Source organism: Balearica regulorum, chromosome 5 (assembly GCF_011004875.1).
Source record: "Balearica regulorum gibbericeps isolate bBalReg1 chromosome 5, bBalReg1.pri, whole genome shotgun sequence".
NCBI lineage: Eukaryota > Metazoa > Chordata > Aves > Gruiformes > Gruidae > Balearica > Balearica regulorum.
In genome coordinates, this window is record NC_046188.1 from 57,469,102 (window position 1) to 57,482,359 (window position 13,258).

Sequence of the window (13,258 nt, forward strand, 5' to 3'; positions counted from 1 at the left end):
TAAAACATATCAATACAGTAACTGATTCTCTTTTAATGCCTAAGAAGTCATGCAATCCTATAGAGGAGTTCTCAGTAATTTTTAAACTCACTTTTCGGTTACAACTATATAAAAATATTTTACATTGTCCAAAATAAAAGCTCCAGTAAGCAATTAATTTTTATTAAGCACTTGTAGTTTATTGTGAGAGCAAAAAGCCCCATTTAGAAATGTAATCACATCTTAACTGTAATTAAGACATAGTAATATTTTTCTAATATAATTCATAATAGTGCTTCTCATTTAGCTTTATGTAATTTCAGAGACTTCCTGTACCCATTTTTTCCAAAACAGAAATACAAGAGGATCTCCAGTCTGTTCCATCTGATTAACAGTGGCTGTTGTTTTACTCCTACCAAACTGCCTTCATTCTTTTTTTTTTTTTTTTTTTTTACCCTGAACTGCTTAAGCTTATAACCTTTGTTAGCCTGGACACTGTATGAAAACTTAACTGCGGTTTTGGGAAGCACACCACTTCATCAAACGCATGCTCGTGCTAAAAGGGCAATGACTGAAACAGAGATTTAAAACCTTCCTCTAGCAGTTCCAGAACAGGCAGGGTGGGAGTCCCTAGCCTCCTGAAGCAAGAGGTCCCATTCGTACCCTCGCTCCCTACACAAGGTTGGTGCGACATACGTACGCTCTACAGACACCCCTTTCTCAACAGCAGTGGGTTTTGCCTCAGAGTGGGAAAAAGAATCCAGAGGAAAACAGTCCAAACCTAATATTCATGGTTCTGCAGTACCTTTTGAGTGGCTGTGCGCATCTGTGTGCAGGCTCACAATTCGATGAACAGATTCTCACAGCTGGTTTACAGGTAGTTTTTGTGAAGTTGGTGGGGTTTTGTTGGGGTTGGTTTTGTTTGGTTGGGTTTTTTTAAATCGATTTTTAAAGAGTAACTGTGATTGAATTTATCCATACATACATACAATGTAACAACTGTGTTGGTTCCCATTCTGTCTTCGTGTCCTGTGAATATGAAGAGCAGCGAGTTTTCTCAAAGAAAAGGCAATTAATAGCACATGAACCCTATTTTACGTCAGTGCTTTTAGCTTCAGTGGCTTTAAAAATGCTACAGCTTTTTCCAAAACCAGTAGAATGGCTAACGTTGAGTTTTCGTAAGAAAAATAATTGAAAATTCCACAGTGCAAGTTTTCCTCGAGTAATGAAATTTCTGTATTGCACACGGGAATCTTCAGATTCTGACTAAGAGAACTACTGAAGGGTAATAAGGCAGGCGACGCGGGCGGAAGGAAGCCGTTCAGGACCTTTAGCACAGTGAAGCTCCCAGGAGTTTGTAAACTGAGAGGTCACGGCGTCAGAAAACGGGCCATGAATAGCGGAGCGTCCGCAGCGCCTCAGGGTGCCAGGGAAACCCGGCCCGGCGGCTGCGAGGCCCGGGAAGGCCGGCGCTGCAGGGAGGGCGCGGCAGCCTGCGGTCACGACCGGCCGCTCCGCCAGCGGCCCCTGAGGCATCGCGCATGCGCCGCCTGGGCGGGGCCCGCGCTGCATCGCTCGCTTCAGGGGCGGGGCGAGCCACTATGCGCTGCATCGATGACTCGAGGTGCGACTAGCGCTGCCTGGTCGTTTCCAGTCCAGAGCGATCGCTGCCGGAGCGGTGTCCCCTCGCTGCCCCGGAGCCCGCGCCGCTGTCGGGGGAAGGAGGATGGTGAGGGGCGGCCGGGGCAGGGCTGGGGCAGGGCACCCCCGCGCCCCCTGCCCGGGCTGCGGAGCGAGCGGGAGGGGAAGGGGTGGGCGAGAAGGAGGTGAGCGGGGCCGTGAGTAAGCAGTTCCCGGGCCATGCAGGGCCGGGTTCGCTGCGGGCCGGGGCCTGGGCCTGGGCCTGGGCCTGGGCCTCGCTGCCGGCGCCCGGAGCTTCCCGGGGCAGGGGGCGGCCGCGCTCCCCTTGGCGGGGCAGGCGGGGCCCGGGGAGAGAGGGGGGCGCGGCGGCGGCGGGGGGGGGCGCGACCCCTTCGGCCCGGCCCGGCCCGGCGTGACGCTGCAGAGGTGGGTCCTGGCTGCCCCCGAAACGGGCTGAGCCGCTGGAGCAGCATCCTTCGCCCCGGCGGGGCTCGGCACCCCCCTGCACCTGATGCTCCCCTCCGTGTGTGGGGCCGAGGCGGGGGCTGGCTGCTCTGTGCTTCGGGGCGTGTGCGCGCTCTTACCCGAGGGAGCAGAAGTGTGGCCGGAGCGCAGCCCCGTGTCTCAGGCCTGGAGCAAATCCCTGGCCGTGATGGAAGCGACCAGAGCTTCGCTCGGGCAGTTCTCTTTCAGTCAGCTTACGAGTTACACTAATGGATTTTATTTCGTTCGTTCTAGTTTCGCAACCAGTATGACAATGATGTCACCGTTTGGAGCCCACAGGTAAAATCTTTATCAGCTTGCTATCTGGCTTTTTACTTGGTTTTTTTTGGTTTTCCTTCAGTCTGGCAGCAGCGGTACCACAATAGCATGGGTTGTATTCAGGTGCCTAAAGCTTACTGCAGTCTGCTCCTTTCTTGTTTTTATGGCTGGAGGTTTCTAGAAAGCCCTTAGCACATCTCCAAGCTTCTGATCTGTGAACCTGAATGATGCTTAGGTGGGCCCTCCTACCTCAAAGTATTTAAGGCAGTTGCTTTCTGAATGTACCTGTGAGGTGCAAAATAGATGCTATCATTGTTGGAGATTGGACTAGATGATCTTTAAAGGGCCCTTCCAACCCAAACCATTCTATGATTGATTTACAGACCTATAGTAAAAAGTTGGTAAGGTATGAAAAAGCATGAAACTGAGCTTAAATTGCCCCAATATTAGGCTACTGCTAGGTCATTCTTTTTTTTTTTATTCACTAGCTAATACTGAAAAGGAACTATTTAGTTTGCAATTGGGAAGATCTTTCTTTTTTTTTTATGAAGAGCTTTACTGCATTCAAATTGTTCAGACCAAAATCAGTTTGTTATAAATTAGTATTTAGTGCTTAAGTGAAAATATGCTGACTTCTTCAAGTATGGCATAACAGCACCTGTTTCTCTTTCTGTGCACACAGTTTTTGCTGTCTTGTAAGCTGCTATTTGAATGACTGTACCCATATGTTAATATGAAGTGTGGAATCTGAGATACTGATTTTTGTAGTATGAATTCACAGATCCTAATTTTCTGAATTGAAATGGTCACAAACATCCCTGTTGAATAAATTCCAGGTATAAAGCTTATAGTTACAACATTGAGAGCGAGAACATATAAGTGGTTAAATACAAAATAATTTTGTAATGTGGTTTATGTTGTGCTTCCGTTATGAAGTCTGTGCAGCGTGTGTCCCTAGTTTCCCGTGTTGTGGAATGTTTGGAAGGCTTCATGCTATCGCTGTACTTAAGATTATATTGAGATTTGCACTTGAATTTGAAATTTTATTACCTCTGAATCAGTTTCGCATTGTGTGTTGTTATTAAAAACATACATTGTGTGTTGTAAAACTTACACAGGTTGTGTTGCCTTCAAAATAAATATTCTAGAATTTTAAAAGCAAGTGTCAGTTCAGGCGGTTAATGTTGCCTCTTCTCTTGGTATGGATATTTTAAGGTAGGATACTTATGGAAAATCAGAGTCTTGCAAATTGACTCATTTCTAGATTTAGGGAAACGAAACATTTATTTTAAATGCAGTTAGCAAATTGTATTAGTTTAAAGTTGATATATCATTAGTTTGTGGGTTTATATTCCTACTGAAAATCTTCATCACGTCATACTGTTGTCTAAAAGATATGTTTTCAACATAGGTTATAACAGCATGTTTTCTGCTTTTCATCCTATGTGAAGACAACTTGAATATTTGAATGTTCTTTAGTCAATACCATGATAGCTGTAGATGGCTTTGAACTGTTTTCATACTACTTAATGTGTTTTCTGGCAGATTCCGTATCAGGAACTTTGATTTTAAAGTTTATAATCTGTTACTTCAAAAAATACTTTTAAAACTGTAACATTCTTTTGAGACTTAGTAGCTATCGTGAAGTTATTAACAACTCTAATTTCTATTTTTTTTCATAAGTTGCCTTGGAAAATACGAATCATGATGATGTCTTTTTTTTATTATTTTTTATAAGAGACCTTTAAAATTGCTACTGTTCTGCAGTTACTGCTCCATATGTTCCTGTATGTGAGACAGTGGTATGGTACCATAATAATTCTTGGCATTGTTAATACAGGAGGAAAGAATAATCATATTTTATTGGGGGATGTTTTCAAATATCACTGTAAAGAAAAGGAAATACGAGATTAAAGGCTAAAAGGAGTATCACACTTTTACAGCCTTGCAAGTTGTTCATATTGATAAATACGTGATGGACAGGTCACTGACTCCATACTGCTCTTGGGCAGGAAATATCCTACGTTATTGAAAATCCATTTGTAACTTAGTGGATGAAATGGAACATTAGGCTATTTTAAGCATCTGGTGCACTAGATAAATCAAATCAAAAACCTTTTACCAAAAAAAACCCCACCCCAAACCCAACAACCTAATAGAAGGTGATTTCCTGTAGATTATCCCCAGTACACTTCATTATAACAGCTACTACATTCCATGCCATCACAACTGGGAGGATGTGTCTCTGTGTTGCAGTTAGTAATTCCAGTACTTGCATGGTAGCAGTGAACATGCTGAGTATTTGACATAGGGTGGCCAACTAGAGTACAGAAAATTAGCTACTTTGCCCTCGGTAGTTGCATTAAAATGATGTCGTCTTATTTTCCTGCAAAGCTCCTGGCTGCCTTTGCAGAACTTGTGGGGACTTAATTGTCTTTGAGACCTCTACTCCTCTTTCAGACTTTACTGCAGTTGACTAATAACTTGTTCAGAAGTTATTAGGGAATGGATGGTGAGACACAACAATTGCATAAGACTCATTTCTTCAGGAAACTCGACAAAAAGTTAAGCATCCAACTTCAGCTGGAAGTTCTGTCTTTGAATCACATTGGGTCAAATACTGATTCCTCTGAAGACAGTGACAAAAGTCTTGTGATTCTTATAATGTCGAGGTTACCCCCCTTTTCTTTTTAGTTTTCCTGTTTCTTTGTGTGCAGTAGTGAGTGGCTCAGAGATGGCCAGATTTTTGTGGGTTAATGGCGAGGCATTTGCAGAAGATAATTGAGGAAGTGTATTGGTTGTAGGTTTAAACTGTCATGCAGTAAGTGTATGTGTTGGGGTGGGGGAATTGAAAGGTCTCAAAATAAAAAAACATTGAAAATTGGTAGAGGATTAACTTTAGAGTGATTACCTTTGGTTTTATTCTGTAGGGCCGGATTCATCAAATCGAATATGCCATGGAAGCTGTGAAACAAGGCTCAGCTACTGTGGGGCTGAAGTCGAAAACGCATGCTGTTCTGGTTGCTCTCAAGGTAACTCCAAAACTCTGTTCCCAGGGCAATAATGTTAGTAGAAAAGCTTGTTTGGCAAATTAGTTTTGTACACTCTGAACTTTTATGTGTAATGTAAATGCAATCCCCGTTTCCTTTTGCTTGAGTACCAGTATAGAACCACAAATATTTTCAGTACGTTTACAAAGCAGATTTTCACAAAATCTGTTGAAGAAAATAAGTGAAATACTTTTTTTTCACTTTAACAGAAGTGTTCTTCTCTTTCTTTTCTTTTTTTTTTTATTAGTTATTAAGTAATAAAACTATTTATTTCTTTTCCCAAAGCCTGAGTGTCTCTTCTTTCTTCCATTCTGACAGTCTCCTACTGAAGTGGAATTAGTTTTTTCTTGTCTTCTGTTGCAAGTTTATAAATTTTTCTTTTTATTATTGTTTCATGATCATATTCAGTTCTTGCTATAAATGTTAGCAGATTTCTCCACAGTGCTTGGCAAACTGTTCAGTCTGCCACACAGCATTCTCCTTTTATGTTTAGAGAGCACAGTCTGAGTTGGCAGCTCATCAGAAAAAAATCCTGTATGTTGACAACCATATTGGTATCTCAATTGCTGGACTTACTGCTGATGCAAGACTGTTGTGGTGAGTATCTTAGTTGTTGACACACACAGTTCTGCAACGAGTGAAAGTTCATTTGTAGACTATTGCGAATGAAATTTAATGGTCAGCTAAGGATTAGTCTTGAGTTACTGCTCTGTTGTACTGTGCCAAAGACCTCAGCACAAAATTATGGCCGATTTTTAACTAGTTGGCAGAAATCTCATTTGTTTGGCCCAAAATTTTGCTCTTTGGTTTTGTTACTACTAAGACAGTCCTGTCTGATTTCCTCAGTGTGATGGTGTTTCCAAGCAGTCTGAGAAAGCGCATCACTCACTTCCCTCTAGCAGCTGCTTCTGTGTACACACATTTAAGACAGTTATTAAAAACATGCCCTGCTGTATGTGTCGACTTCAGAGGGGCTTGCTTTCTACCTGCTGGCCACATATTTCTTCAGATGAGGTAAATGTACATGGAAGGAGGAGTGTTTCTCAGTTTGATAGGAAAGGACAAAGAAGGCCTAGGAAGAATTTCTAAATAAAGTTTAATTACTGTAATGTTACAAAGAAATGTTACCATTTAACTGTGGCTTTTTTACAGATTATTTGTCTGTTGCCTGTGTGAACTTACACCTTCTTTGCATTTGTATGGCTGAAATATTATAATACTCTTTCAAACTTGTGGTCAACTTTCTAAATAACAATTATAGGTCATGATGAAATGAAATTACTTAATAGCTTTGACCCTTTTTGTCAACGAGCAGAGCTGAAACAAAAATATGCTTACCTTAGCAAACAAGCATTGAGACAAAAATTCATTGTGACTTTCATCTATGCATTGGTTTGATATATTTTTTTCTTTTTTTTTTTTTTTTCTTTTTTCCTCCTAGCAATTTCATGCGTCAGGAGTGTCTGGATTCTAGGTTTGTGTTTGATAGACCTCTGCCAGTTTCTCGCCTAGTGTCACTAATTGGAAGCAGTATCCTTTTTTTTTTTTTTTTCACTTGTAACACTTCTGTAGCTTTTTACCTGTTCATACTTGTTCATAAAATGATTTTCATATATCACAGCTTAAAAGTCTTACTAAATTGAAAAAGTTAATTCAAAGTAATTTTTTCTTCACATTGCTTGTGTATCTTTCAGAGAATGTCCCATAATATGCACTGAACCAGTAGAGAAGCAATAAAGTGCTGTGCAACATTTAACACAGCGCGTTTTTTCTGTTGCACAGCCCCGTGCTTTTGGAGGCGGGGGAGGAAAGATGACTGCACTGTTTGAAATAGGATCGTTTACTGGATTGCAGCTGCTGGCTCAGATTTTTTTTATTGTGGCAAGTTCTGTCTCTGCATGAGACACATTGGACGCCTTGTATTCTGTTATCAGGTGCCTAGAAAAAGTTCAAAAAGATAAGAAATGAAATAAGGCTGTGAAGCATTGGGTGAACTGTTTGTATTACCTGGTTGAATGCACCACTCACCTATTTTGGGAAAGCTAATCGCTAAATTTACTTTTGGTGAAAAAGTTGATACTCCAAATAAGTTATGAGATCTATTTCTTTTGAACATAGTCTTCACTGCTGCAAAAAGGTTTGCAAAGACTATGTAACGATTTTGGTGCATCACTGCTTGGCTTAGGAAAATGTTTTGGGTAATTAATGTGTTCTTTTGAGATTGTTTCCTTAGCTTACTTAAGAAACCCAGATACCAACACAGCGTTATGGCAGAAGACCGTATGGCGTAGGACTGCTCATTGCAGGTTATGATGTAAGTCAGCTGCGCTAGTTACTATTGATCTAAAAGAAAATGTGCTTAATGCAATTTTGTACAAGTGGATGTTAAGAGGAGAAGATAGAAGGAAAAGGCAGACTCATCAAAATTCTCTGAATAAGGAAATAATTTCCTGTATCTTACCCTAAAACATACCTTTAAAAATATTAAGTAATAGCTCATCCTACCTACGCTTATGAGGTGTACATTTGCAAAAATGAAAAGCTAACTGCTTTTAAGGTGCAAAATGAGATACTGCAAAAATTAGATTTGTTTGTGTTTTAAGGGATCAAAAAGTTGATCCTATGATGACAGTAATTATTTTACTATTGATTATGGAGCTTTACAAACTATTATTTTAAATACCTTTTATAAAAAATGGATGTGGAAATCATCACCAGCGTCTCTTACTTGTTTAGCAACAGTGGTTTGCTTACAGCAGCATGCATAGAATCTCTGCCCTGAAGATTTTGACATGAGGAAGGCTGAAGGAAACTGTCATCTTTCCTGAAATCTTGCATGGCATGGTGAAGTCTACAGCAGGTTTTTACTTCTGTGCAGACAAGGCAGAATGCATGTAAAATGTCTGCTGCAAGCCATGAAGTAGGAAGCGTACATAAGCACAATACAGTTTATGGAACAGAGAAGGAAACGTTTTTGGTGCAAGCTAACCTGCCCACATAAAAGCTGCATTTTAACGAATAAAGTGTAAAGAAAGATTTAAATTTTTTTGATGGATTACTGGGGGTTTTTTACAGTAGCTTTGAAGGAATTGTATAAGCACAGCGATATGATAAGCAATATAAAATACATATATATGTGCCTACATATATGTGATGCAATGTACCATGAAGCAAAGCTGTTTTAGAAAATACCATGTGTTCCAGCAGCAGACTTGGTATGAATTCATCCATTTGGTTTATGTTCTGTGGGGGTTTTTTCCTCTCTTTGTAGGATATGGGTCCTCACATCTTCCAGACTTGTCCCTCTGCAAACTATTTTGACTGCAAAGCAATGTCCATTGGTGCTCGTTCACAGTCAGCGCGAACTTATTTGGAGAGACACATGACTGAATTTATTGAGTGTGAGTAATGAAACCCTGTCTATCTAATGGTATTCATCTGTTATGCAGTTTATTTTCTGCTACTGCTCCATTCTTTTGCATTTAGTAATATAGGAAGATAAATTTTTGGAGCCAAGTTTGGCCTAAGTGTGAATCTTCATGAAGACAAAATTGTAGAGAAAATGTTACAAATCTTCATGTCTAACATCAGGGATACTTACTACATCTAATGAAAAGAGCAGCTGTGCTCAGTAAAGCAGAGAAAAAAAGTGAAAGGCCTCTGCCCTGTTTAACCCAGGGAAAGTAGAATTCTTTCCATATCAGAGCAGGGATATTAGGTGAATTTAAAATGGTGAATTTATTTTTAGATGAAATGGTGATGAGGAGGCTACTGAATAGCTTCTTGGGGGGCGGGGGGGGGAAGCTTGATTATCACTGCACTGGAGGCAAGGCAGGTGCCAAAACTAGATGCATTCAACTTCAAATGTAGGGAAGGGCTGTGTTCTCAAGATACATGTTTGTAACCAGCTCTGTGATCAGTATGTGGTGGGTTGACCCTGACTGGAGGCCAGGTGCCCACCAAGCCACTCTATTACTCCCCTCCTCAGCTGGACAGGGAAGAGAAAATACAACAAAAGGCTCGTGGGTCGAGATAAGGACAGGGAGAGATCACTCACTAATTACTCTCATGGGCAAAACAGACTCAACTTAGAAAAAAATTAATCTAATTTATTATCAAGCAAAACAGAGTAGAGTAAGGAGAAATAAAACCAAATCCTAAACCACCTCTGCCCACCCCCCTTCTTCCCGGGCTTAACTTTACTCCCGGCTTCTCTATCTCCTCCCCCACAGCGGCACAGGGGGACGGGGAATGGGGGTTGTGGTCAGTCCATCACACGTTGTCTCTGCTGCTCCTTCCTCCTCAGGATGAGGAGGACTCACACTCTTCCCCTGCTCCAGCATGGGGTCCCTCCCACGGGAGGCAGTCCTCCACAAACTTCTCCAATGTGAGTCCTTCCCACAGGCTGCAGTTCTTCATGAACTGCTCCATCATGGGTCTCTCCCATGGGGTGCAGACCTTCAGGAGCAAACTGCTCCAGTGTGGGTCCCCCACGGGTCACAAGTCCTGCCAGCAAACCTGCTCTGGCGTGGGCTCCTCTCTCCACGGGGCCACGGGTCCTGCCGTGAGCTTGCTCCAGCGTGGGCTTCCCACAGGGTTACAGCCTCCTTCAGATGTCTCTACCTGTGCTGGTGTGGGGTCCTCCATGGGCTGAATATGAAATCTCTGCTCTCCATCAACCTCCATGGGCTGCAGGGGGACAGCCTGCCTTACCACGGGCTGCAGGAGAATCTCTGCTCCGGCGCCTGGAGCACCTCCTCCCCCTCCTTCTGCACTGATCTTGGTGTCTGCAGAGTTTCTCACGTCTTCTCACTCTTCTCTCTGGCTGCAGAAGCTGACACTAGGTTGTTTTTTTCCTTCTTAACTGTGTTATCAGAGAGGCACTACCACTGTTGCTGATGGTTTTGGCCTTGGCCAGCGGCAGGTCAATCTTGGAGCTGGCTGACATTGGCTCTATGGGGCAAAGGGGAAGCTCCTAGCAGCTTCTCTTGGAAGCCACCCCTGTAGCCCACCCAGCTACCAAAACCTTGCCACACAAACCCAAAACACAGTACCAGAAAGGAGAGGAGCTCTGGAAGTCAAGTTAGCCAAGCTGATTTTCTAGTTGTCAACTAGGAATGGGAAGAAGGGGAAATGAGTGTCTAGAGGTAATAACATATAGTCTGTAAATGTCTTCCTGATTTCATTTTAAGGTAATCTAAATGAGCTAGTTAAACATGGACTCCGTGCCCTGAGAGAAACTCTTCCTGCTGAACAGGATCTGACCACCAAGGTAAATACTAGGTTTTCTTAACATGCAATTTTACTGCCACTGTTACTAGAAAGTACTGTGACAAAATTTGTATAAAGTATGGCTGGCACTGAAATTTGGAAGCTAAATACTGGTGGATACCATCACCTCCATTTCATGTCAGCAGTTTATCTACAGTTTCCTCAGTTATCTCAGATTGAATTTTCTTAACAAAAATGGTAACTTTCTCTAAATAAGACATTGTTTCCCTGGTTGTTTCATTCTATTTTAAACTTTAATCAGTGTTTAAGATACATTACATGCAACTAGAATCACAGCTTTGCATTGTAAGCACAGTCGGCAATTCACCTGGGAGGTGAGGGAAGGTAATGCGCATCCATCCTTGATAGATCCAGCATCATAAAGTTGCAGAAACTTCTGACAGTGAATTGAGGAACTATTGAACAAGAAAAATTCTAAAGACCTCCATTAGTTGGTGTTCCACTTGTGGCTGATCTGCCCTTTTCCATGTTTTTTTTATTTTTTTTATTCTTAGCCCACCTTGTTTTTTAGAACTCTTAAAATAATGACAATGCAAAATAAGATTAAAATAAGTGGTTTGGAAAAATTGGATATTTGTTATTAAAAAGAAAACAAAAAATTGAAAGAAATTGCAGCCCTTGAATAGTGGTTTTACTTAGAAGATTTTGAAACATGATAGCTTTTCCAGGGAGTGAATCTCCCCTTTCCCCTTTCCCCTTTCCCCTTTCCCCTTTCCCCTTTCCCCTTTCCCCTTTCCCCTTTCCCCTTTCCCCTTTCCCCTTTCCCCTTTCCCCTTTCCCCTTTCCCCTTTCCCCTTTCCCCTTTCCCCTTTCCCCTTTCCCCTTTCCCCTTTCCCCTTTCCCCTTTCCCCTTTCCCCTTTCCCCTTTCCCCTTTCCCCTTTCCCCTTTCCCCTTTCCCCTTTCCCCTTTCCCCTTTCCCCTTCCATCATGCAATCTACCAAAGAGGGAGTCTCAAAATTTCCTTTTTTTTTTTTCCTTAAGTAGATGCAAACAGCACAATGAGTCTCTTTATTGCAGGAGGAAACTTTCATCTCTTTCAAAAAGCGTGAAGCCACAGAGTTATTTGCAGAAAACTGCTTCTCACTTTTTTCAAAACTTTGTTTAACAGAATGTTTCCATTGGAATTGTTGGCAAAGACATGGAGTTTACTATCTATGATGATGATGACGTAGCCCCATTCCTAGAAGGTCTCGAGGAGAGACCACAGAGAAAGGTTTGTGGTTTAGATATAAATAAATAGGCTTTGTTGAAAGTCAGCATTTTGTCATATGTGACCTATCACATTTATGTTTACAGCATTTAACTCTCACTTTTCTAGTAGAGTTTTAAGGAATGTCATTTTAAAATTTGAAGTTATTGCATGAAAACCATATCATCTTAGCTGGAGACTAAGATGCTTATTAAATCAATTTATGCTGAACTGGTGACTAGGCCTTTCCAATGTCATCTTCTTTCCTCATCTGTGATCAAGTACTGGTTTTCACTGTTGCGCAACAGAAGTGGCCTCAGAGGTTTCTCATGCTTGTTGCAAGACAGATCCGTAGTCTCCTCGTTACCAACTTTGTCCTGCTCCAGGCTTAATTTGGATAATGCCACTTTGTAAGCTATTTGCTGACGTGAGAAGTATTTACCACTGGTGATGCTCAATCCAGGATGAAGCTGATTTGTTGTTTTCTGCCCTCCTATAATATGTATTTTTCTTCTCTTTAAGCCTGCTCCGCCTGCTGATGAACCTGCAGAAAAGGCAGAGGAGCCAATGGAGCACTAGTTGGTGGATGAGGTCCTCTGTGTTAATGTATGTCTGATTATACAGGAACGTTTATGCATTTGCCGGTAACTTTATCCTCACCTTATATGTGTTTTCTGCCAACACATTCTGAGGATTACTCCAAAAAAAAAAAAAGAAACCAACCCACCTATCCTTAAAAGGTAGACAGGACATGATAATTGGGTGTATTTTCTTTGACAGGAAAGGTGTAATCATTTTCTAAATAGTACATGATACTGTTTTTTAATGAAAAGCATACTGTCTTTAACTTGTAAGGACAAGTAGAAATAAATAACTTTCTTGGAATCTGCTGTGGGTTTGTTTTTTTTTTTTTAAATGAGACCAACGATTCAAATACTTCTGTAAAATCAAGGTGCCATCGTGGGTTTGACCATTTGTCAGAGCAAGCATTTACTTATCAATGTGGTGCTCCTGAAAACTGTTGAACTGAGAGGACTTGAAAACACCTACAAAACTACAAAATAGTTGTGGAACAAATAGGATGCAGCATGTTTCCTCACGTTGTCTTGTCATTGTCTCAAACTCAACTTGAAAAGACATTTCTCGTTATGAGTGTTTACCGGAAAAGCCGTACGCTGAATAAGCGTGAAGCTGCCAACCAGCTTGTGTTTGGGTTTTTTCAAGTTCTCACTGTAGTAAACCCCAGCTCGCGTGGAACCGAAGTGAATCGCTTCATTTCTTTAGAGCCGTCGGCCTGCCATGGGGTACGGAAGGGCTTTTAGCTCACTAATGGCCCAACTTGAG

The 13,258-nt window shown here is 41.7% G+C and overlaps 1 protein-coding gene across 1 annotated transcript; it reads left to right on the plus strand.

Moving 5' to 3' along the window:
- Nucleotides 1-1,553: 1,553 nt before the first annotated feature.
- On the plus strand, nucleotides 1,554-12,632 carry PSMA1 (proteasome 20S subunit alpha 1). Its single transcript, XM_075755093.1, has 10 exons — nucleotides 1,554-1,708; nucleotides 2,359-2,403; nucleotides 5,313-5,414; nucleotides 5,926-6,029; nucleotides 6,874-6,962; nucleotides 7,676-7,746; nucleotides 8,704-8,833; nucleotides 10,625-10,704; nucleotides 11,834-11,938; nucleotides 12,437-12,632. The coding sequence occupies exons 1-10, from the start codon at nucleotides 1,706-1,708 to the stop codon at nucleotides 12,491-12,493; spliced, it is 786 nt and encodes a 261-aa protein (XP_075611208.1). The 5' UTR covers nucleotides 1,554-1,705; the 3' UTR covers nucleotides 12,494-12,632.
- Nucleotides 12,633-13,258: the final 626 nt, after the last annotated feature.

Coding starts and splice junctions, on each gene's coding strand:
- PSMA1 (XM_075755093.1), top strand. Junction 2,404..5,312: donor TCACCGTTTGGAGCCCACAG/GTAAAATCTTTA, acceptor TTTATTCTGTAG/GGCCGGATTCATCAAATCGA. Junction 5,415..5,925: donor CTGTTCTGGTTGCTCTCAAG/GTAACTCCAAAA, acceptor TTTTATGTTTAG/AGAGCACAGTCTGAGTTGGC.